The sequence below is a fragment of the Acanthaster planci genome, linkage group LG04 (assembly GCF_054643075.1).
Source record: "Acanthaster planci isolate LZ-2023a linkage group LG04, COTS_SCS, whole genome shotgun sequence".
NCBI lineage: Eukaryota > Metazoa > Echinodermata > Asteroidea > Valvatida > Acanthasteridae > Acanthaster > Acanthaster planci.
In genome coordinates, this window is record NC_141780.1 from 12,132,565 (window position 1) to 12,156,515 (window position 23,951).

General features: G+C 41.3%; 3 protein-coding genes and 1 pseudogene across 6 annotated transcripts in view; all 4 read left to right on the top strand.

Annotated features, from left to right (window-relative positions):
* LOC110984908 (cadherin EGF LAG seven-pass G-type receptor 2-like) overlaps nucleotides 1–23,951 on the top strand; it is a 61,459-nt gene that overhangs the window by 14,210 nt on the left and 23,298 nt on the right. The window contains exons 4-5 of the mRNA XM_087135658.1: nucleotides 22,917–23,139; nucleotides 23,707–23,911. Coding sequence (XP_086991784.1) covers nucleotides 22,917–23,139; nucleotides 23,707–23,911 — 428 coding nt within the window. The remainder of the gene's footprint in view (nucleotides 1–22,916; nucleotides 23,140–23,706; nucleotides 23,912–23,951) is intronic.
* LOC147799390 (uncharacterized) lies at nucleotides 140–11,502 on the top strand. Its single transcript, XM_087135660.1, has 2 exons — nucleotides 140–9,129; nucleotides 10,514–11,502. Exon 2 carries the CDS (start codon nucleotides 10,671–10,673, stop codon nucleotides 11,367–11,369), a length of 699 nt encoding a protein of 232 aa, XP_086991786.1. The 5' UTR covers nucleotides 140–9,129; nucleotides 10,514–10,670; the 3' UTR covers nucleotides 11,370–11,502.
* Nucleotides 11,403–12,818, top strand: LOC147799391 (uncharacterized; annotated as a pseudogene).
* LOC147799392 (uncharacterized) lies at nucleotides 13,495–22,910 on the top strand. Of its 4 annotated transcripts, none has more exons than XM_087135663.1 (6): nucleotides 13,495–13,730; nucleotides 13,935–14,052; nucleotides 14,198–14,411; nucleotides 15,045–15,155; nucleotides 16,304–16,439; nucleotides 16,577–22,910. In XM_087135663.1, the coding sequence occupies exons 3-6, from the start codon at nucleotides 14,388–14,390 to the stop codon at nucleotides 16,594–16,596; spliced, it is 291 nt and encodes a 96-aa protein (XP_086991789.1). In that variant the 5' UTR covers nucleotides 13,495–13,730; nucleotides 13,935–14,052; nucleotides 14,198–14,387; the 3' UTR covers nucleotides 16,597–22,910. The 4 variants fall into 4 exon arrangements, with proteins under 4 accessions (XP_086991789.1, XP_086991790.1, XP_086991787.1 ...); XM_087135664.1 differs by having other exon boundaries at nucleotides 15,060–15,155; XM_087135661.1 differs by lacking the exon at nucleotides 16,304–16,439.

Genomic DNA, 23,951 nt, shown 5'->3' on the forward strand with positions numbered 1-23,951 from the left:
TGTTGTAGTCAAGTACTTTTTTCCGAGTACTAAGTACTGCCGAGTACTTTGACTTCCGAGTACAAAGACAGGGCGAGTACTTTGCCAGCCGAGTACAAGTACTGGTTTCCGAGTACAAGTACTTGCACTTCCGAGTACAAGTACTTCTAATTCCGAGTACGAGTACAAGTACTTCTAATTCAAAAGTAGTTTTTATCTTAATTTAGAGACTCTAAGACCTGCCACTGTGTAAAAGAAACACCGAATGCAGATGGCATGGCTACAAGAACAAGTGATCTGGCTAGCAATGTCACGGTCACTACACGTGCGTTGCAGCAGTTGACACAATGTGCAGGGCGCGGCGAAGTCTATTTTCCAGACTCAATTATTCACATGCCTGTGATTTTCTGTATGCTGGGTTCGTTGTTAAAATTTTCGGGTCCAGGAACCAGACTACCAATGCCCAAGTAAATCGCGGAACCATTCTGATGGAGTACCGCATTATAAATTGCGTACGAGATTGGTTAAGTACGCGCACAGACGGCGAATGGGTCGTATGCCTTAATGGTCCCACTTTCGGCCTTCACGTTGTCAGAACTGTATCGAATATCGGGTCATTGGAGTCAATATTTTTTGTACTTTATCTTAACGGCCGTGCGTGGTAAGTTAACTTAAAGGATTTTTTGTATCAAGTACTGTTAATCGAGTATGAGTACTTTGATGCTCGGGTACAATTTTTGGATGTCGAGTTTGGAGTATTTTGTAGCCCGAGTACAAGAACTGTAGTTTGAGTATGAGTACTTGGACATCTGAGTACAAGTACGAGTGCAAGTACTCTGAAAACGGTACTCGAGTAGTACTCGAGTACGAGTACCGAGTACGAGTACTACAACACTGGTGTGTTGTGTATGTCCATTGAACAGGACTGGGCAGCCCTTTGTTCTGTATGTGGTGCGTGCATTTGAATAATAATGGCAAAATACATTATGGGTCTGACCATGGAGTGGGGCTTGGCGGGCTACCCTGCTCCTTTGTGGTGCAGTTTGCGTTACCCAATTAACGGCTTCAACGGGGAGAGACCCAGTGGAGTGAACAGGCCTGAGGTTGAGCGTGCTATGCCATAACACTAGCCTGGACCTTTATCTACATGTACATGCTCGGGTTGAGCGTGCTACGCCACAACAATACCCTGATCACTGATGACCACTACCGGAATTGATTGGGCTGAGCATGCAATGCCGCAACACTGCCGTTGATCACTGATGACTGCTCTCTACACCTTCCGACCGGGCTGAGCATGCTGGGCCACAACACTACCCTTGGTCATGGACATCCACTCTACACATCTTCAGGTTGAGCGTGCTATGCCGCAACACTACTCTTGATCATAGTAACCAGAGAATGATGAGTGGTTCCTTCTCTATGCTGCGGTACCAGGCATTGCAACCTACCACATCCCCAGGCTACCCTACTGACCCTAACCCTAGCCCAGCGGGGCTCATGGGGCGACAGTCCGCCGTCTGCCCCAGTTAACTGCCGGGCCAGTTAACTCCCTCTGTGCGGGCAACAGGTTCCACAGTGGGTTTGCCATGCTCCACTGCTTCTGCCATGGTCGAGTCTGCAATTCAGCATGGTGCTCAGCCCCCTTTGGACTTCTACATCACTGGGGCTTTTGTCCGCACCCCATCTGCATCTCCCATCTGCCAATGGACTACGGTCATGAGGCCACCGATCCTGACCTGGGATGCGCTCCTCGCAGGACAGGACCAACCATTTGGGGGACCACCACCTGGCTGTTCCTCCAACCGTCCCGGCCTTTGGCATACCCGCACTGGTAAAGTCTAAGAAGCACAAGGCCAAGTCATCTTCTTCAACTTCCTCTTCCAAGGCTAAGAAGAAATGCCACTCTAATCCAGATTCACCCTCTTGGAGGCATTAACCTCTCTCTCCCGCAAGATAGACTCTAAGTCTCAGCCAGCGGTGACGGCACCCGACCTAGACCCCCTCTCGGCCATCCCTCCTCCCTGGCAAGGGGCGTTCTTGGAGGCCGAAGAGGTTTCTGTCGTCCAGCCAGAACCGCCTCCCCAATGGGACCTGGCTCCGCATCAAGTCCTGGATCGTGGTAACCCTCAGCACTCTGAACATGGTTCGGCTCTCCCCTCTGTGGGCCTTCACCCTCTATTTTCTGAGGATGATGACATTGACTCTATTTGTAGCTTGACCCAACTCTAGGGCTGCCTCTGCCTTCTTGAGCATGACATGATCTATGTTCTCAGGCTCCTTTCGTCAGACCCTACGCCCGTGGAGCAAGCACATACTTCGTTCAAGCATCACCAGGGTGCTTCCGTCACACTTCCCCGGCAGCTCAGCCTGCTTCAGCCTACTACGACGTGCATTTTGGACATTCTGCTGATGCCACGGGTCTTCAGGTTCTTCCTTCTGGTTCAGCGGCTGGATCACCTGCACATAAGAAGCGTGCACACTAATCGTCTTCTGCGGGGTTCAAGTTCAAGTGAGAAAGTATCTTATACGAAGGAAACCGTATGGATGAAAATGGAAAGTTTTTGTTTGTGCCTTCTAGTTGAGCAATTAGACGTGTATTCTTGCAATGCAGTAGGTCAACTTGTACCCAAACGCACTTGTATCCAGGTATGTGTACGTATGCACCATGCCCATAATCCAGACATTTTGACCGTTGCCAAACTCAGAGCGGAAATTTGAATCCGCATGAAAAACGAACTGCATTTTAGACAAGTGGCTCTCGGTCTTGAAAAAAATGAGCTGATAGATACCAAAAAATTATCAGTCTTCCAGACAGTATCACCAATGATCTCAGGGGAGTTCGACAAAAGTGTGAAAATTGGGCACTAAGTAAGGTGAAAAACACAGCAAATGACGAAAATGGGTCCCAATGAAAACGAAGTGAATTGCAAAAATGGTTTTCTTCCTAGACATAATAACCTTTTTTGTACATAAGAGTTACTAGTCTTTCACGTGGCATCATAGTTATTTGAAGGTAAACTCGGCAAAATTGTGAAAATTATACACAAAGTTTGGTAAAGAAACAATAATTTTTCATAATTAAACTTTGTCATAAAAATTGATATTTCCACTTTCTTTGATTACTTACCGGTGATCTTTCTTACTAGAAGCTATTAAATATCACCATTTGATACACTCCTTGCGATTTATTCACACACGAGGTCTTCAAGGGAATTAAAGGGCAGTACAAATCCCTCACATGTGTCACCACTGATAGGCGTCTTCTGCTAGAATAATTTTTCAGGCCGACGACCATTATGTCACTATTGCGCATGCGTGGATACACAAACTGATTGCATGCACATTCTATGGGGACCGAACATACGAGATCCAGACACGAGTTTCTTTGTAGTGGGTGTGTCCAAAGTGTTAATACCATGAAGGTTACAGGGTCTGGCAAAAGTGTGCCTACTGTCAGCGCCCGCTTTTGTTTATGGCTTGCCATGGTTGCCCTTCGACTGCGGCTAACGCAAGTGAAACGAAGTGGTGTACTCTGCAAGTTTACTGTCAATGTCACCATTTTATATGCATTTTATATGGGGTCTACGACACTGTCTCTTGGGGCAAACATCAATGTGTTAGAACTCCAAGTGGTGTTCAATGTTCTTCGTCACTTCTGACAGCACTTAGTAGGCTGTTCTGCTCGAGTCCAGAGCGATGCCTCAACGACAGTGGCATACATCAGTCGTCAGGGCAGCACTCGCCCTCCTCAACTCCTGCGCACTTGCGTGGCAGCTCTTTATGTGGATGATTGATCAGGGGATCAGCCTTCAAGCTGTCCACAAAGCGGAAACCAGCAACAGCACAGTAGACGCACTCTCTAAGGTGCTGTCTGACCGACAGAGTGGACTCTTTATCCGAATGTTGTCAGCCAGATTTTCGCAGAGATTCAGCATCCTTATTTGACCTCTTTGTTCTCACCGACAATGCCCACCTTCCAATGATCTGCTTCAGGTTCCCTGACCCAGGGGCGTGGGCGACAGACACCCTACAGATCGACTGGTTGGGCCCTCTGGCATACGTCTTTCCCCCAATATCCCTCATCCCGTGGGTCCTGTCCAAGATAGAACAGAGCTGTGTTGGATTCCTCTTAGCCCCACTCTGGCCTCGCCAACTGTGGTTTCAAAGATGGACGAGACTCCTGGTACGACGGCTGCTGGTCCTTCCGGTCAGAGAGGACATTTTCTGTCAGCTTAAGTCAGAGATCCTTCACCCACCACCAGAGAGTCTTCACCTGACATGCTGGACATTGTCCAATGACCTTTCAGGGTGTTGGGTTCTTCTGCAGATGCTGCGTTTAGTTCGGCCCAGGGGCCACTCATAAGATTTACGTCAGCCAACTACATTTTACTAGAGGATGCGATGATCACGATGTTTCTCCAGCTGAAGCTCCTGTGAGCTCTGTCGAAGGCTTTCTCAGGTATCTGTTTTCACTCAGGCCTTCAGGTTACTGCCATCCGCCTTGCCGGCTGACCACTCACGCTTCAGCAATGGCTTGACTCTTTCTGACAATGCTGGTATCCTATATCTCCTTCAAGGGATGTTTGTCAGGCATCCTCACTTCAAATGCCTCATCTTATCATGGGACTTCGGAAGCTTTCCTCAAGTTCTTGCCAGTCCCCACCTTTTCAAACCACTGGCTGATGATGTGTCTGACACGCATCTCGGCATCAGGCTTGCACTCCCTCCCATGGTTGTTGCATCGAGACGAGGTACCAAGCTACATGCTAGGAGCCACGCGGGTTCATCTTGTCCCAACCATCGGGTTCCTGACGAAAAACCAGATGCTTACCTTCTGGTCTCGAGACATATTCATTCCTGACATAGCCTCACTTTCAGGAGACAACTCTGACAAGAGTTGGTGTCCGGTTCGGACTCTCATGCATCGCCGAAAATTTAATTCCCAGCTCTTCGTCACCACAATGAAACCCTTTTCACCCGGTGTCAAAGGACCCTATTGCCCGATGGACGGTCTTGGCCATTGTCTTAGAAAGCTGAGACTGGCCGGCACAACATGATGAGATGACCTGATCTCACATCAGGGCCTGTAACGTTTGGGCTGCCTCTGCATCCTGGTTGTACTTCAGAGGAGTTTCTCTAGCTCAAATCTGCCAGGTGGCTTGCTGGAAATTTCCACCTTCACCTAGTGTTACCTGAAAGATGTTCTGCAGAGCAAAACAGCCCATGGCACAGTGACCCTGTGCTCGGCAGTCCGGAAAATGTCCAGCACTGTTCCCGGCCAGACGTTGGATACTTCAACCAAAGGGTTTTCTTCTGGTAAGTGCTTGCTCTGGTGATGTCCACCTCATGTTTCTATTGGTAACTACATTCCCGTCGCCGACCCACCTCCAGGATTCGGTGCCACTCTGTTTATGTAGGCTGGGCAGGGGTATGTAAATGCAGGAAACTCCTCCCCAACATTAGTGCGGGTCAGGTCTCCTAGTGGTACTTACCTCTGCCCAGCCCCTCCTGCCCATCCTTCCCCACTTTGGCTCCGGTGGTGTTCACCGCTTTGAAAAGAAGGATGAAATGGTGATGGGATCGCAATACAGTGTGGAGGGTGAAGGGGCAGTATGCATAATCAAGTCTTTTCAGCGAATTGTAATAGGCACTTGGGAAATTTGCATATGTAGGCTGTGCAGGGGTATGTGAATGCAGGAGACGCAAAAAAACATGGCTGCAAGCCCTTTTTTTACAGCCTTGGTCACGTTCAGGTGGAAAAGCTTGGCCAAGAGTACAAAATAAGAGCCAATTTTGGTGCACAGGCCTGGCACTTGCTGCATGTTTAGATTTTGTAAGCAGTTGAAACATGACCAGGTCCAAGGAAGAGGCTCGATAAGATTCTTGAGTCTAACATGGCAACTCAAAGGGGTCACAATCTGAAACAAATATATCTACCGTATGTGCATTTCTGTGTGTAGGAATTGCATAGGGCTGGCTCTTTAATAAGGCATGTCTTTATTTTAACTTCACATTATTTCTTACATTCTTTCTGCTTATCCTATTTTTGCATCTGTTGTCTGTCGGCATAAATATGTCTTTACCTTTGATGATCTGGGAGTGTTTGTTTGATATTGAAGAGGGCTTCCTTGATGTTTGTATAACATTGCAGTTTATATTCCTTTTCAACGAATAATTTATTGACGCTCTATTCAGCTTTGTCTGAATATTCACTATTCAGTGACCTCCTTTGACATCCACTCCATTCTATGAGTGAAAAACTTTTTAAATTGATAATGGGAGGAGGGCAAAATCATGGGGGGCTAAAAACTTTGGGAATTTGTGTAATCTTTTATGGACTTTCTGAGGGGTGATGCTAAAGTTGGGTTTTTTGTATAAACTTTTAGAAGGGAAGAAATAAAATGCTGAAACCCCCACTAATGTGGGGGAGAAATTAATTTCTTTCAGCCATCCATCAAAGTTTTTTGTGTGGACTGACTTTCAAGATGCTGATGAGGATATCTTTGACTACAAGGACACCCCTGTTACTATTGTACCTGTAAACATATGCAAGAAACTGGTTTAATTTCAAGTGTTGTGTTTAGCGTGCATGTATACACATGTACATGTAACCCGTACCTGGATCATGTCAGTGGCATTTAAATGGGACATTTTTTGGCCGTAATGAATTAATTGCCTTTGTTTTCATGATGTACAGTAACATGACACTTATCATTACTTAGCCTTATGCTTTGATGTGCATCATTTTTGGTGAGCTGTGAAGCAAATGCAAGCCTATGTAATACCAATTTCTGTTCATCTGTCTGACGGTCTGTCCTTCTGCTGCTCTTATGAGAGGCACATTGTGGGGTTCATGGCAAGAACATATAATCATTTCTGGGGTACTTAGTCAGTAGTGGGGTATATCCCACTTTTAATCCCACTTTTGAATTCATACGGACATGTTTGTCATGCGTTCTGGGGTACAAGGAATATTTTCAACGGACCCCACTAATACTGTGTCCAAAACTGTGCACAAAACTTACGGACTTCAAACGGCCACATTATGCAAGTCAAAAATTTTTCAATACTGAACAGTGCCACCTCTTGGTTGCATGCGTTTTAGTAAGAATGGTTACCTGTGCAGATAATTCACGCGTATACATGGTGGTTACCAGGGAACAGTGGTGCAGTACGGTTTCGAAGAAGTGGCCATTTTAACAGCCTCGTGACTCGAAGTGGCAACGCCGACTGTGCCCGAGGAAACTTGACAGCCAAATAGTAGGATTTTTCATGCTTATTGTAAAAATTAAGCTTAGCTTCTGATTTTTTTTGGGGGGATAGCCTAGGCCTATCATCATGATGGTCATTTTCGTTAGATCTAGAGTTCAACTTGTTGATCGCCATAAAAAAATTCAGTCGCTATCAACAACGTCAACCATCACATGATCAACGACGTTCATGACGATGACATGACATTGGTTATGTTACTTTGAGGCCTAACGAAACTAAATTTAGCGTACTCTAAATACTCTACCTTGATTTTACTCAACTAAAGACCTAATTTTAAAATTCTACATGTATTCAAGAGAATGGTAAAGGTGGTCAGCACACTGTACAGGCGTTTTCGTATCTCCGAATTTTTCCTATTCCCATGATTCCCGGGTCACTTGAACATGTTGAACGTAATAAAATCTCACCTTTTTGTATTGTTCTGCCAAGGTGATGGAATGCTTTATTCCAAGGTGACTTTGAAGGAGAAATGTAAATTCCTCACTAGCTTAAGGTCTAGGCTTACGTATTTTGTTTCCAAACAATGAAATACTACTTGGCCTAGTTGTAGTAATGAGTCATTTTTGGCTGATTTACGATTGACATTTTGAATATGATCAGAGGGTTTGTAAAAAGGCAGTGGATAGGCCTATTTAGCCGTCACATTTTTTACATGGTAGTAGATATTTAATTTTTGTTAGAAATATAAACTAAATAGTTGGGAGTCCCAAAAAACACTATCCCCGTTTTTGGATGGAAAGTTTTTTTGCTCCCGTGATTTTTTACGTGGCAGTGGATATTCTGAAATCCCTGATAAAGTTTACAGCAATCATTTCTCTCCTTTTTTTAACGTATTTTTCTTCTCTTGACTCTCCCATTTTTATCTTGATGGCAAGAGATGATGTCATCACCAGCCAATCAGAAAAGGCCTACCAGCAAAATACCTTTACAGAAGTTTTGCCTGGGACGGTTAAATATCCACTGCCATGTAAAAAATCACCCGAGCAAGAAAAGTATGTTACACATATAACTTAGATGTGACACATCTCATTTAGACAGACAACAATTTATGTGTGCTACACAGTGTGTGTAACTAACCCCATTAATGTTGGACATGAAAATCCACAATTATTTGGACAGATAATGGTCATTATGAGTGAAACAAATAATTTATGTGCATTTAAGCCCATTAATATTTGACATGTTTATCCCAATTTTATCATGTTCTTTGCTCTCATATTTTAGTAATTTGTATCCAAATACGTGTATGAAAACAGCCATCTACATGATTGCATTTGTAATAGCTATTTTTGATTACAATGGCAATCAATCGGGAATTTAATAGGAAATAACCTTTTTTGCAGATGGATTTTTTGCTTGTAGTATTAATCCTTTTGATGGGTATTTGCATATTTGCATTTATGAAAGATGGGGATTCCAGCAAAGGTTATGTTCGAAGGTAAAAACATGTTTTAATTATATTTGTAGTGATCAACTGCAAATTACATGGGTCCTTAGATTGTCAATGTGTAGGGTACATGTACGTAGACAAAAGTCAGTTGTAGGCTCTTTCTTTTCAAAGCAATTTCAACTCAGTAGAGATATGCTTTACCCCTCCTTCTTAACTTCCGTTCCAAATCTCTTTACCGCCGCTCTAAAAGATTTATTAATGTGTAGTTACAATGTAGATCATAAACTGCACCTTATGGGTTAAAGATCAAGCTGCTGTCTGTGAAAGGTTATGAAAGTGTATGTACATAATTTTGATTCTTTACTCTAGAGGGGGATGTAGTGCTTGTAAAATATGATGCCATATGGTGGCCTGCATGTGAGGGAAGCAACCACAAAAAAGGGGAGGCGCTACCTAACCATTTGTAGCTTTCAGAATGAGCCTGAGTGAGTACTGTTTTTTCATGATGCGCAAAATAAGGCACACTGGTATTAAATTCGAAAATAGGACATGTTCGGTCTTTTATAAAATATATTCTTGTATTGTAGATTGTTAAAATCAACAGATCAAACAACAGATCATGTTCACAGTTTAACATATGGTGTTGGGATTTGCAAGGGTGTGGAAGGTTCCTAGTAAATCACTTGGAGTTTTGGTTAAAATGGACTGACAAATTCAAACTTAAATGTAGGGCCAACAGCTTCTAATTCTGTTGTCTGACTATATTGAAACCAGATGGCACTTTTCCATGCTCTTAACTTATACTTCAAATATTTTTTGTATTCAGGTCTTTATAACATTGATGTCAAAATGTATGGTCAGATTAGATACCATGTTAGTACACTTTGTTCCTCCTCCAGCATAATAGTGGTATCCAGATGTTCCATCAAACCATTTGATGTGAATGATCCACTAAAAGGACGAGGTAGAAACTCAGTTGTAAAAGTTGTATTTGGAGATGTTCACCAAATTTACATTTTTATCCAATTTGTTGTGTTCTGTTGTTTTGTTCAATCATGTTTTAAAAGTGAGATTACAGTTTGAGGGCCATGTGGATTTTATACTTAAGGAATGATCAACACGGCACATACACTTTATGAAAAAAAATTATTTTGAGGAGTTTTGCCGAGTTTAACGTTTTAACAAAATGTGACCTTAAGTTACTTTGATCGTTAAACAGTTTACAGGTTTTCTCAATAGCACTGACTCATGTCACTTTTCCCATTCATATTGTTTTGATGAATTTCAATAATCTAAGTTCCCTTGTTTGTTGCAGTTTCAAATATGGGTGCAGGGCAGGAGGAAAAACAGTACCAGAAATTGTTAACAGCATCCTCACTTTGAAAAATTGCACCAAACTATTCCGTAATGTGCACATTTGGATTACAAGTTATGATATTAGAAATTGAAATAGACCAGATTTAGAATCTAGGATAGCTTGAAATAAAACCTTTAACCTAAATGTGCAAGGGGACATTTCATGGAATGAGAGGCTGTAGAGGTGCTGTTCTGTAGTGTTTGTGTAGATAAAGGCATTCAATTAAACTGGCAGTGGTCCCCCTACATCATATTAGGCAATTCCTTTTGAGAGCAGTTTTAATCAACCCCGTCTGACCTTCTGAATTTAATCTCTATGGCAGCAACAAAGCATCCCGTACAAAAGGGAGGGCAGCTTTTATGACACTAGGTTTGTTTGCAACCTGCATTGACAACATTTAACCAACCTGCAAATAGCAGTCTGGCAAACAGTTTCTATATAATTTTTAATTATTCTATGTCAGAAGGAGTTGTCTGTTTGACCGTTCATTAATACATTTCTTTTATTTTCAGCTTTGATATTAAGGACTTTAGCCCATCACCTACCTAAATATAATTCTGATGTAGAAATAGCTCAGACAGAGCAGCTCGCTTAACAGAAGATGACCATGATGGCCAACAGTGACAAAAATTTAGGGACGGAGAATGGCAACCCGTCTGTCATGAGAGGATGGAGCATGGTGACGGAGCTGTCAGTGATGGGGTCTCTAATTCAGGTCAAGAAGGTGAGACGATGGTGCATGGTGACGGAGCTGTCAGTGATGGGGTCTCTTATTCAGGTCAAGAAGGTGAGGGGATGGAGCATGGTGACAGAGCTGTCAGTGATGGGGTCTCTAATTCAGGTCAAGAAGGTGAGAGGATGGAGCATGGTGACGGAGCTGTCAGTGATGGGGTCTCTTATTCAGGTCAAGAAGGTGAGAGGATGGAGCATGGTGACGGAGCTGTCAGTGATGGGGTCTCTTATTCAGGTCAAGAAGGTGAGGGGATGGAGCATGGTGACAGAGCTGTCAGTGATGGGGTCTCTAATTCAGGTCAAGAAGGTGAGAGGATGGAGCATGGTGACGGAGCTGTCAGTGATGGGGTCTCTTATTCAGGTCAAGAAGGTGAGGGGATGGAGCATGGTGACGGAGCTGTCAGTGATGAGATCTCTAATTCAGGTCAAGAAGGTGAGAGGATAGTGCATGGTGACGGAGCTGTCTGTGAAGGGGTTGCTGATTTTGTTCAAGAAGTTGAGAGGATGGAGCTTGGTGATGGAGCTGTCAGTGATGGGATCTCTCATTCAGGTCAGCAAGCTGAGAAAATAGTGACCAAACAGATAGTGACAACGAAGAAGTGTCAGACTCAGATGACGAGTCTGAGAAATCTGTAGTGTTCCTGTATCTTGCCTCAAGCCATTCCAATGATGGGCAGCATAACTCAAAAAATTTTAGGACAGTTTCAGTACAGTTTACCAGTGCCACTAATACGTACAGCCGTGGATCAAATTGATCTGATGTAGAGGTTACGTCCAGCTCTGAAGGGGAATCAGATGAATCACTACAGTTCCCTCCCAGCTGTGAATCAACACAGGTGTCTGATAATGATGATGAATCTAGTATTCCTGACAACATTGAAAAAGATCGAGGTATCAATGTCAAGGTAGTCACAAAAATTGAGATAAGTAGTGGAGGTAAGAAAAAAATGTCGTCCAGAAAGTATGATCCTTACCACCATTGTCCTTTCTGTCCACCTGGGAAGAATGAGTTTTCAAATTTCTCAAAACACTTGGGCACTATGAAGCACTAAAGGGAGCCAGAGGTGAAGGAACTTGAGAGCCTAGAACCCAAAGAAGAAGAATCACAATAAAGTAGAGAGAGAGGAAAAGCAATTAAGGGGAGATTAAGAGCACAACATTGAAGTGTTGAAGAAGAAGCCTGGAGAAATTGTCTTGGGTATGAGGTTCAACTTGGGTCCTTTTGATGTTGCACAATATGGTCCTTGCCCGAAATGTTTTGAGTGGCAGCAGTTGAAGCTCATTTCTCATGATGCATGCCCAGGAGCTTGTGATGGTTCTACACAGAGCCGTGGTGCATCACTTACCCAGTCTCTGGTTATGTCGGGAAGAATCACAGAAGAGGCAAGCAAACTTCTCTTGAAGGAGGTTTTTTCCATCATGCTGTATGATGAAGTAAGTCAAGTGGCAAGAGCTGATGCACTTATTGTCTGTTTGGGGAACCATGCGATTGTTCGTAATGTTGGAAAAGAAATCGTGAGGGGAAGCTACACAAGTGGAGTAATGCGACTTGCCAGCAGCCTGCTGTTGCATCTTCACAAGGAAAAGTAGAGAAAGTAACACCACAAGGCTGTTCTAAAACAAGGGATCAGAATGAGATGTGGGACTACATCTGTCCACAACATTTTGACAGGTGTGTCAAAGCTGCTCTCGTGGCAGCGTTTCAGGATGGTGATGATCTTGATGAATTAAAGTCCCCATCAAATGCCATAAAGATTGGGTATGACCTGAAGAAAATGTGTAACCTAAAAAATGGGCATAGCAATGAGGGCGAGGAATCAACTCGTGAAAGAAGAGTGCAGGGATTCGCTAGACTTGATGAAGTCTGAATGGAGTGTACGTATCACCATACTAGCTAGAGTGAGGCTTGCTGAATGTCAGTACACCATGCAACAACTTCCTAGACCTGATAATTTAATGAAGATGAGTTCTTTTCTGTCAAAAGAATTGGGTAACTTTTATTCTTTGGATAAATTGGCTGACAACTTCAGAGCAGGTGTTCAGCTTGTCCAAGCCAAGCTAACTTCAAGCTATGAAGTACGCTGACTTCTTTGTTTACTGAACGGAAACTGAACTGACTTTCACTACTTTTTTATAGACAAAAATATTGCCATGCATTTCAACTCTCCTTTTGCAGTTGGGTTGCATATGTATAAACAGTCTGTCTTTTTTGGTTTATTCACGTTTTTCTTTGGGACTATAGGGATCAGAATCTTCATGTTTACCAATCCCTTTTCTACTGCACAGCTACTACGACTTGAAAATTTAATGAGTCCTCTGAAATGTTATGAACTGAGCAGCAGTTGTGTGCATGTACAGTGTAGCCTACATTTAAATCTTTTATTGCCTAGGCTGTCATCCTGTGAATAGAAGAAAACAGGAGTCAGTGATATGGATGAACACTTGACCAAGGAACTGACAGAATTTGAGAAGCACCTACTAGAATTTCAGGAAGTTGTGATGGTGTGTGGGAAGGTGAGGACTTGCCTCAAACCATTTGTGTTGTAGATAAATATATGCTCATATCAAGTCTGCTTTATTTTTTTAATTTCCTTGGCATTGTATTTGACTCAAATGAATATTTCCCCGTAAGCAAGTTGGTTGAGAACAGTCTTAAATGATGAAAATTCTTGTAATTATACTGAAAGTGTAGTGAAGTTTGCTGATTTATGCATCTTGCTTAATTTACCTTTTACCTCTGTTTGGAATTTTTTTCAGACTGGAAGAGGTGTTCCTGTACTTATTCCTGCTGAGTGTGGAGCCATGTTGGGATACCTCACTTCTCCCAAAGTTCAAATAAAGGCAGGAATCCACCCAGAAAACAAATGTGTCTTTGCTGCCTCTCCTAAGTGCATAAACTTGATTGTACATGTAATCTCTTCATGTTCAATACTTGCATTGGAACATATTTTATATTGTTGAGAGATATTGATGGTCTACAGTCACAGTGCACACAAGGTACGTATCCCTCCTGACTCAATGCATGGGCACATGTCATCTTATTCAGAGAATTGTGTATATTTGCTTATGATAAAAGGCATCAATCATTATTGAATGATCAGGATAGATGAACCAGTGATTTTCTGGACAATTTGAAGTTTACTCTGGGCATTGTGCCCCAATGAAGTTTTTATTCTAATTTAAGAAATTTATTTCATGCAGATTTGGTGTTGTCCGTGGTTATGAATGCCTCACAAAAGTTGGCCTGAGAGCATCTTTGAGTAATCCGGGCTTAGTAACCAGTGTGACCCTCCAAAAGTACTTGGCAACAATAAGACAGGTAAACTTATTTGTGAAATGCTACATGGCCCTTTTAGTGGTCAATTTTTCTGACCAACTGGAGTTGCTGACTAACTGGAGTGGCATTTAAAATTGCCTACATAGATTTTGCACTTGATTTTGTGTCTCTTTTGTGTTTCATAAAGGCTTTGATTCAGGTGGTGAACTTGAGTCGGTCAGAGCTGGACTGGGTCTGTGACCATCTTGGCTACACACTTGATGTTCATAGGGTGCACAACAGAGCAAGATCAGATGTCATTGAAAGAGTAGAGGTTGCCATGTTGCTCCTTGTCCAAGACTAAGGCGTAGTCAACCAGTTTGTTGGAAAGAAACTACATGTACAAGATATCCAGTTCTCTGGTATGTTTATCCTACCAGAAGGCCATCGATAGTAGAGTTGATAGATTAAAGTCTGAATACAAGTTTATATATCACTTTTGATTAGTCTGATTAATTTAGGATCAATATATTACTATACTTCATAATTATTCATCAGGCAGCCGAGGTTTTCATTGGTTTATTCCAGGAACTCACCTATAGTTTTGCTATATCCGCCTACGTGTGTGTGTAATGCACAAAAACCAGGGAAGAACTATCACATACACTACTGCAGCGCTTTATGTGTGCACTTGGGAGATCAGTGCTGAGGATAGTACATGTATTGTCTGTTCGTAGTACGCTATACATCACAATGCATGGTGTCTGGTGCTGCTGTATGTGATTTGAACTAAGGAATTTTAGCATTGATGATGATTGATCTTTGCTAAAATAGGAATGAAATGCGTCAAGCTTTACGGTTCTTTTCAAAACTCTTAAATTAGTTGCATTTCCAACTTGCAAGAAGAAATTCAGTCATCCTGTGAATATTAATGTTATTAAATGACAATGTAAATTTTATGTCGAGCAAATGAATAACATTTACACTTTTTACAGCTGTTTACACATGTTAATGTGAGACAACTTAGATTTTAGTTTGTCTTCATGTTATATCAGATATTGTCTTTCCAGCGGAAGATCCTGCTAAACAAGCATCAACAAGTGAGCAAGAACTTGAAAGTCAGGAAGATAGCATTGATAGCCCTGAAGACTCGGATCAAGATGAAGGTAAGAAGTAGGAATATCCTGAGACAGTTCCTCTGGCATCATATGATACACTACCTTTTTGTGCATATACCACTGTATATTTTTGTGTACATCACATAATTTCAACACTGATTTGGAGCACCTGTAGGCCTACATGCAGAACTATTTTCCTGAGAAAAAAAGAAAACAGTGAATTCAATTACTTTGACTACTTCCAGCCACTGCAGTCCCACTCCCGCTTTGTTTAATAGTTTCACAGTGAAGATATTGTGCAGTCACTTCTACTAAACTCCCTTTACATGACTGTTCAATAACAAATATTTTGAGACTCATACTCGAAACTGTCTGCATAATAATGTACTTGTAACAGGGAAACATGGCACACTATGGGAAACTCGCAAAACAACAAAAACTCTAACTAAACCAAGGTGCTTTGAGGGAAAAGTTGTAGGAAACTGAATTAATAAAGACTCAGACACCAATATTTGACTTCAAAAAAAAAGGACAAAAAATAATTTATTAATGAAAAAGTACTGGAAAAAATGCCAAAATCAAAAGGACTAAAGGACTAAAAAAACATTGAAAGGACTAACCCCCCCCCAAAAAAACCAAAACCAAACACAGTATGTAAAATGGACCTAATGAGTTTACACTCAGACTTCAATCACTGACTTCTAGCAGAAAAGGGCGCAAGCAGAAACCACACTCCAGTCAGAAGGAACAATACATGTGAAGGTATCTCCATCCTCTATCTGCTGATCTGCTGCACTGAGTGTGGCCAGACGATATGGCAACTCTATGTAGGGGGAAGCTGGGGCTTAAACAAATAAACAGTGGGGCACACTACTAGAAAAGAATCAAGAATTCTATACTAAAGCTACTTCTGTTTAACCCCTTGATGATGGGAATTTCTTTCCAGAAGCCGACTCCAAGAATTCCAGCCTCGCTTGGCCACGAAGGCCACCTGCCAAATAACAAATTCTCGGTTTGTGGCCCTGCGTGCTCTGCACGCTTTGAATTACACAGTGAAAAGACTGATTGTTCGGTGGCATATGGCTCTAGTACTCACACTTCCACATTCCCATTGCCTGTTTTCAAAGTGGTGACTATTGTGAAGCTTGTGATTATGATGCAAATTCTGTCTTTTCTTTTTTGGGATACACATAAAGGCCAATCACCATACAAGAGCCAGGGTCTGCATTCTCTCACCGTGTTCACTCGAGTGGGGGCCGAGAATAATAGCTGAAAAGCGGGCTGAGGATCACAATTTTTACGGCGGCTCTATCTGCGTCCCGGCGCACAGAGGTTAAAAATGTGTATTTAATAACATACTCATTTCTGGCTCTGCCACATATTGTTAAACTGGAATTGAAGAATATCAACTGTGTATTTGAAATGGAGGACAACAAAATTTGGGCTTCCTTTTTTCATATATTCTTCAGCAATACCAGCCCCAAAGTAGAAGAAACAAAAGGCAGCCATTTGTGTCAATCGTCAAAGGTGGGTGCCAGAAGAAGAAAAGGAGCTCAAGAAATTTTTTAAGCTGTTCTTCGAATCTGGGCAGTGTCCACGACAGAAGGATTGCGACCGAACAAAAAGAAATCAGTAAGAAGAAAGGGGGACTAATATGGAAGAGACCTAGAGACAACATTAAGAAGAAAATCAACAACATGATTATGTCAGCAAAGCAATAAATAGGTTTTTTGTGGTTGTGAATGAAAACAAAGGTAAACCTTAAAGAGTAGAGGTTTACAGATTTATCTTTTCATTTGCTGTTTACCCTGACAATTGATATTAAATTGATGTGGCGGGAGAAAAACCTGACCTTGGATTTAAACCTTAAAGCTTTCTTTTGTGTGAAAGAAAGCACGGTTAAACTTAAGAGTTAAGGTTTATTGATGTTTTGTTGCTATTTTTTGCCCTGGCAATTGATATTAAATTGATTTGAAGGAAGAAAACTTGACCTTGGATTCAAACCTTTAGTTATAGAAGAGGCCAAAAGACATGAAAAGGTCAATAACATGATCATTGCAGGAAAGTGATAAATAGGTTTTCTTTTGTGTGAAAGCACAGTTAAACCATAGGAATAGAGGTTTATAGATTTTCAAGAAGCCTGGATCTGTGTTATCAATGCATTATATTGTGGTATTTTTTTGTAGACACTGTATTATTATGATTGCACAGTGATTGCAGTTATAATTGCTAGAAAACTGTATGGTCAAATGAGATCCAAAATGTTTCGAAGGGATTTGTAAACAGTGAATGTTAAAAACAGTTTTTCATTAGCAATTGATCTTTAAATTATATTCCAGCTTCAACCTTATTTGAGTAAGTAAATCAAAGACCATACATGTGCATGGTCAAGGTTACAAATCTTTCCAAGTGATTCATAGAAAGTGAATTTTTATTCACTTCCTATCGGGGCAGTTATCAATGTTGATGATACTGGGCTGGGTTATTTATCATTTTTTTCTGTTTTCAAAATTCTTTAAAAATTCCTGTCTTCATTTACTGCACACTTATACCCACATGAAGAGTTGTCAGGTCTCCACTCTAGCCTGACAGACAAAATCTATTGACGCCCAAGTATTTCAGCCAGGCCTGCAGCCTTGTAAAAGGAGCCCAGATTGTATGGTGTTATCTAAATTTCTTTTGTTCACGAACCTGCCACAGTGCGCTGCTGACCTCTTTTCAATAGGGGCCAGATCACCATGCAGCGGTGCTGTGTGGCTCATCGCTGTGGTGGTGGAGCGCTTTTGTCCCCGATGGTAATCCGCTCGCTCTAAATCCCCCAAACTGTGGTATACTGTTTCAAAACAAGGCTGGATTATCTCCACTTTTGAGATTGAAAAACTGTCGGTAATTCCAAGCAGCCTGGTCTTTTGTTTCGAGTACAGTCTTTTGTTACAAGGCCCTGTTCCCTTTGTCCGATTTCAGAGACCCCGGCCACGCATATAAAAGCATACGTGTCCGGATCCGGAATCCCCGGCATGGAGTGGTTAAAACAGTTTTTCATCAGTAGTTAACATTCTAATTATATGCCAGCTTCAACCTTACTTGATAAAGTCATTTAAATGGCTACACACGTGCATACATGTGTATGGTCAGGTAGGATGCAAATCTTTCCAAGTGATGGGGGAAAGTGAAGCTTTTTCATTAGTAGTTGACATTCAAATTATATACCAGTTATTACACTGCCCAAAACCCATATGTTTGACTTGTCATATCATAATTAGAACCGAATGGTTACTGTTCATCCTGAAAAAGGATATTATTGATTTTTCTGGAACAGAAGTTCTATAACACATTACCTACCTTGTAATTTCCTGTGCTCATGAACTGAACTCCCCAAGCACATTACCTACTTTTTAATTTTTCTTTTTCCATGAACTGTAGCTCCCAAGCATATTAGCTACTTATTGGTATTTACTTATTATTACTACTTATTGATATGTATTTTTGAAGTAATTGTATGTCACCAGTTGGATTTTTCACACAAGGAAATAATGATTTCAACTTTAGCAAACTTAGTTCGCACTTTTTGGTCAACCTTTTGACATTTATGCTAATTTTTGCCTCCAGAAAGTAATAAACGTTCATTGTGATGTTGGAAAGAAAATATGAACTTATAAAGAGGAGTTCCTCTGATGAAGTTCTGAAAATGACGTACTGCCTCTGTTATTATAGTCTATATGTCTCAAGCCCAAGTCAGACCTGAACAACCAAAAAAGGGTTAGTGAAGCCTTAGATATGGCACAAGGTGCTAACCTGCCCTAGCTTCCTCATCACTTCTGCCCCCTCGCTATTCTTTGCTGCTCATGAAATATACCCCTTATTTGGTCGTCAGTTGTGCAGAAACGTTACACTCGCTTTCTGTTGAGCCTCTTACAGCCTTCAAGACTTCTCTGAACTGTGAAGTCTTCTGCCGGGATACAGTTGAGTGTGTTTGTGGCTCTAATGCTGGCAGAATGACACTGTCATTCAGCAATTCATCCATCAGTGATGTACTGGAACATGTTGGTTATAATGTAGATGTAGCTTCCCCATGCTGGTGGCTGGCTTACACCCGAATGTGGCTGAGGTATAGGTGCTTGTGTATGATGCGCCATGGCCTGGGGCTTAGGCATAGGCACTATTATGCTGTTTTTGGAACTGCTCCCAAGCTGTGTAATCGTATATCATCTGAATGGAATACTGAATCCTTCATTCTAGTTAATACCTCCTGCAGCCACAATTTGAGCTGGTGATTCTCTTCCTTGTCCTGACCTGTTTTGTCTATGCAGCACTAGCCTCTGGTTCTCTCGCCCCAAGCCAAATTGCACCGTCCGTGATCTTGTCGTGGAAGTTGATCAAACTTTTCGCCATCTCCGTTGTGGCTGCTACTCTTGCTCTTGGTACTTTCTAGGTTTAAGCTGTCAGTGTTGTGTTTTATGTTGGATGTCCTTGTCGTGATACTACGGTGCCAACCCCACTTCTGACACCATTTATGGCAGTCTAGTTTTCCCTCAACTTGCTGCCTATTTGGGCTGGCCCACGTCAGTGAGCAGTCTAGCTTAGAATTTTGTCGATGCGATCCATTTTGGCAGCAGTAAGCAAGGCCTGCAGCACACTACCTGGAAGAACCACACGCACCTTCAAATCTCAGCTTATCACACCCAGGCCGACAGCAGCAATGATGGGAGAAACGGGTACAATTCATGTACAGTCGAACCTCGTTAATAAGAGGCCCTTCGGACTGGGCAAATTACCTTGTTATAACAGGAACCTTGTATTATCAGGAATGAAAACAATGATAAACAAAAGATTGGGACCTATGATTTTCCATGGTATAAGCAGACTCTTGTATTAACAGTGCTCTCATTAACGAGGTTCGACTGTGCTAGCAAGATGCCAATCCTTTATTTCAAAGACATGCATGCACTTTTGCAAAGGCACCAAGCCTAAACACTACTATTCATCATCATTAATTTACAGTGGTGTAAATTACTTGGGGGGGGGAATTTAACCATGGAGAATCAAATAAATTAACTTATCTGTATGTTCCTAAGCAATTACAAATAAGTGCTGTGAGTATAATGCCTCAACTATTTCAATTATTATGCACCAAACCCACAAAGAGTGCGAGGTTCTCTTCTTGCAATTCCGGTACGAATTCTTTTCTGCGACAACAGGTGTACTGTACTGTGGACATCGGACAATTGGGAAAAGAGAGCGAGTCAGGCCTGCTGCACTTTTAGGACTGCTAGGCTAAACTGGTACTCCCAAATAGTTATACAAATAGGCATACCTAGCAGCTGGGAACTACTAACTTCCAACTTGAAATCGTTGAAATCGGTACCACACTAATCGATACTGCACTGTGTTACAGTATCCTGGAGCAGTATGGATGATTTCACTTTAGGTGTGACTTTATCACAAAACAAGGTCTAATCCAAGACATGAGACCATGCAATGAATGCATCCTTGGCAATCAGAAATGCAATTTTGCCATACAGCCACAATCTTCTAAAATCTTCCAAAGCTGCCTTAAAGGATTTTTGAGGATTGAGGATGGTTAGAGTTAATTAACCCTAACAGTCCCAAATCCTCCAATTTCAATATGATTTTACATACATCATTGGGGGTTAGAGTTAATGAAAAAAGGTGCTTCTTTGTTAATGGGATTGAATATCTCAGTGCTGAAATATAAAAAATTCTCAAAGTCAAACTTCCTTTCCAAAAATGAAACGTATTGGAATTCACAGTAGCACATATCTTTACTACTTTCATAAAGTGACATATTTCACTATGCATCAAAAAAAAGTTTCAAGTAAATCACTTTGTAAGTTTGTCATTTTTTAAAACAGAGAATTTATAGAGAATAACTTCATAAGCTGGGTAAGCACTTGCACGGAAGCATATTGTAAATTGCTACAAAGTTAGAAAAGTGAAGTGAGCAATCCTGATTTTGAATGTTAGTAAAGATTATGGATTCGCATAAAATTTGTCACTTCATGAAGACTCCAAATTGAAGAACAGTATTGGCCATGCACGTGCTGATGTAATAACATGTACCAGGTTTGGAATTTTATATTGTTCAAGAGTTGTATTGTATTTGTCTTTATTTGAAAATGAAAAAAACTAAGCTGACCTTCATTGCTTAATGTAATCAATTTCTTTGAAGCACAGATTTGTCCCTTGATAAAAGTACAAAAGGCAATTTAGATGAAATTTGCTCTACAGATATTATTGTAATTTAGCTGATTTCAATAGATCGGGTCAAATTGGTTACACTACTTTCTCAGCATCAGACAACCTTGTTGATTTGGCCGAGCAACAAAACTTCATGATGGTGATGATTTGGGGCTAAACTTGTCTTTTATGAAAACTGTGACAATATACGAACTCATTTTATTGTTATTTATCATTACCTCATATGAAGTATGAATATACTGCATTTTATGTAATGTCTGGTGTCGGAGAATGTCGCTGATAAATTACTGATTAATTGTAACCTGACATTTTAAGTGGAATAGTGCACAATATCTCCTTTGATCGTCTTCAATTTAGCCACTCATCAATAGGCCTAAATGTACCACTTGTTCTTAACCACCCAACAATGCAGGAGCATAACGCTGAAGGTATCATGGCTTCGTTAATCAATAATGTAGTCCAGGCAGAAATGGTTGCAGTGTGATACAAAGCCCTCTGAAGAAGCTGCTCCTTGTGGCTCATAGAGATTATAATGATGAATGGTGCAGAAAGTCCTTTTAGTTTCATATTCAAGTGAGTCACTACTTAGTGCAGCCAAGCCAGTGGAAGCTGATACCTGTATACATTGTGCTGGTAAGGAGCATCAGGCACAAAAGTGCAGTTCCATCCATGCATGCTAATTGTTTGTTTTCAGTGTACATCATCATAGATGTACATAATTTTTAAGTTCATAGTTAAAGTGATGCTGTTATCAGTACTTCTGTGCTTCCAAATTAATGTGGTACAAAAATGTAGGATCTTGTAACAAGTTATTTTGAAATATGTCAACTGCGTAATTTTCATAATCTTACACTTTGGTATGCCCAGAAAGTCTGCGTATGACGCCCACAATAGTTCATTCTGCCGTATAGTGTCACATTCAGAGGTGTGAGTCACTTTGAAAAATATCCCGAGTTTTGCCATTTGAGATTTGAATCCACATCCTTCACAGGCTTGTATCATGGATCTTGTTTATTATACGTGCTGGTTCTGAAGAGGTTCTACACAGTTATAGGCCAAGTTTCAGGGGAAATATGACCATTCCCAGATTCCATAGGATGTGGTCCATTCCTGAACTGGTCAGTGATTAGCACATTGTGATTATAAAATTATTAAAGAAATATTTTCTATAAAAAATACCCAAACACCAATGTCAAAGAATTGCAGTGTACTGGTAGATGGTGGCTAAGCAGTTTTTATATTGCAAAACTAGCTAAGAAACACCACACAACTCTTGTAGTTATCGATCATACTATTGAAGCTTTTGTCCCATTGCTGTGGTTTCTTCATCTTGTACAATCAAGCTTATAACTTTTTCCACCGAAAAATCTAAATTAGAACTAGAAATGACAGGTGAAATCATATGGGCTGAATAATGAAGATGAGATGGCAGACCTGGAAGGGTATTGTACCATAGCAGAAGTCAGGACTTTTGTCCTGTAGCAGATGTGATCTTGTGCCATTTGCTATTCTTCTGCATGGGATGTTACTGGCATTGATGTCATTTTAGGAAGCCTTCATCCTTGTTCTTTCCTGTACTTCTTCTTGAAGGTCCAAACTGTGAGATCGACTTCAAGAATGGTCGATGTACCGACAACCTGTGTAAGAACGGCGGCCTGTGTAGGAATTTTCTACGTGGGGGTTTTGAGTGTGTCTGTCCAGGAGAGGATTATGACGGGGATCTGTGCGAGATTCGGACAAGAAACTTCCCCGAAAACTCCTTCCTGATGTTCCGGTCATTAAATAGGAGGGTCCGGTTCCAGATGTCACTAAGGTGAGTTGAAAGGATTTTGTTTTTGTGCTTTTTAAAAGGGGGAAAAAGAAATTCAGCAATGTGATTATGAAGTGAAAATCTGCTTGGGGCAGGAGAGAGCAGATAAAGACATTACAACAAATTTTCTTGGCCAAATTTTCCAAGGAGAAGCTACAGAAAAGTCCTCCGTCACAAAATCGAGGATAACTCATACACATACATAAGGCTTTTGTTTGGACTGTATTGTAATATTTTGTCCAAGTGACATTACACGACTATGTGCTCTGCCCAGCCTTCGAATTGATTTCCCTGTATTTTATCATTGTTAGGATAGGCAGTTTGATTCATTTACCTGTGAAATAAATTACCAGTTGCTCATGTTTTCATGCTTTCATGTTTTCATAAAATGCAGAGGATTAATTTAGTGTATATCAGAAGAGCCAGATAGCTTAGTTGAGAGAGTACGGATTTAGAGTGCCACAGGTTGCATGTTCAGATTCAATGAGATGTAAGGTCATTCAGTAACTCTCACGTCTTTGTTAACTGTTAACTCTCACGTTTTTGCTTAATTTGTGTTTGTTCCTGCAGTTTTGCCACCAAGGTGGATAACGGTCTTCTGTTCTACAACGGCCGCTATAACCAGAAGCATGATTTCATCGCGCTGGAGATAGTCAACAGGCAGGTGCGATTCCTGTTCTCGGCGGGCGAGGTGACCAGTGTAGTGACCGCATCTATCCTTGGTGGCGTTAGCAATGGGGAATGGCATAAAGTCGTCGTGGATTACCATGAACGGGTTAGTCAGTCAGTATTGTCTATCACCTTGTCTGTGTCTA

Coding starts and splice junctions, on each gene's coding strand:
- LOC147799390 (XM_087135660.1), top strand. CDS start 10,671: ATGGAGCATGGTGACGGAGCTGTCAGTGATGGGGTCTCTAATTCAGGT.
- LOC147799392 (XM_087135661.1), top strand. CDS start 14,388: ATGTACAAGATATCCAGTTCTCTG. Junction 14,412..15,044: donor ACAAGATATCCAGTTCTCTG/GTATGTTTATCC, acceptor ATGTTATATCAG/ATATTGTCTTTCCAGCGGAA. Junction 15,156..16,576: donor AGACTCGGATCAAGATGAAG/GTAAGAAGTAGG, acceptor TATATTCTTCAG/CAATACCAGCCCCAAAGTAG.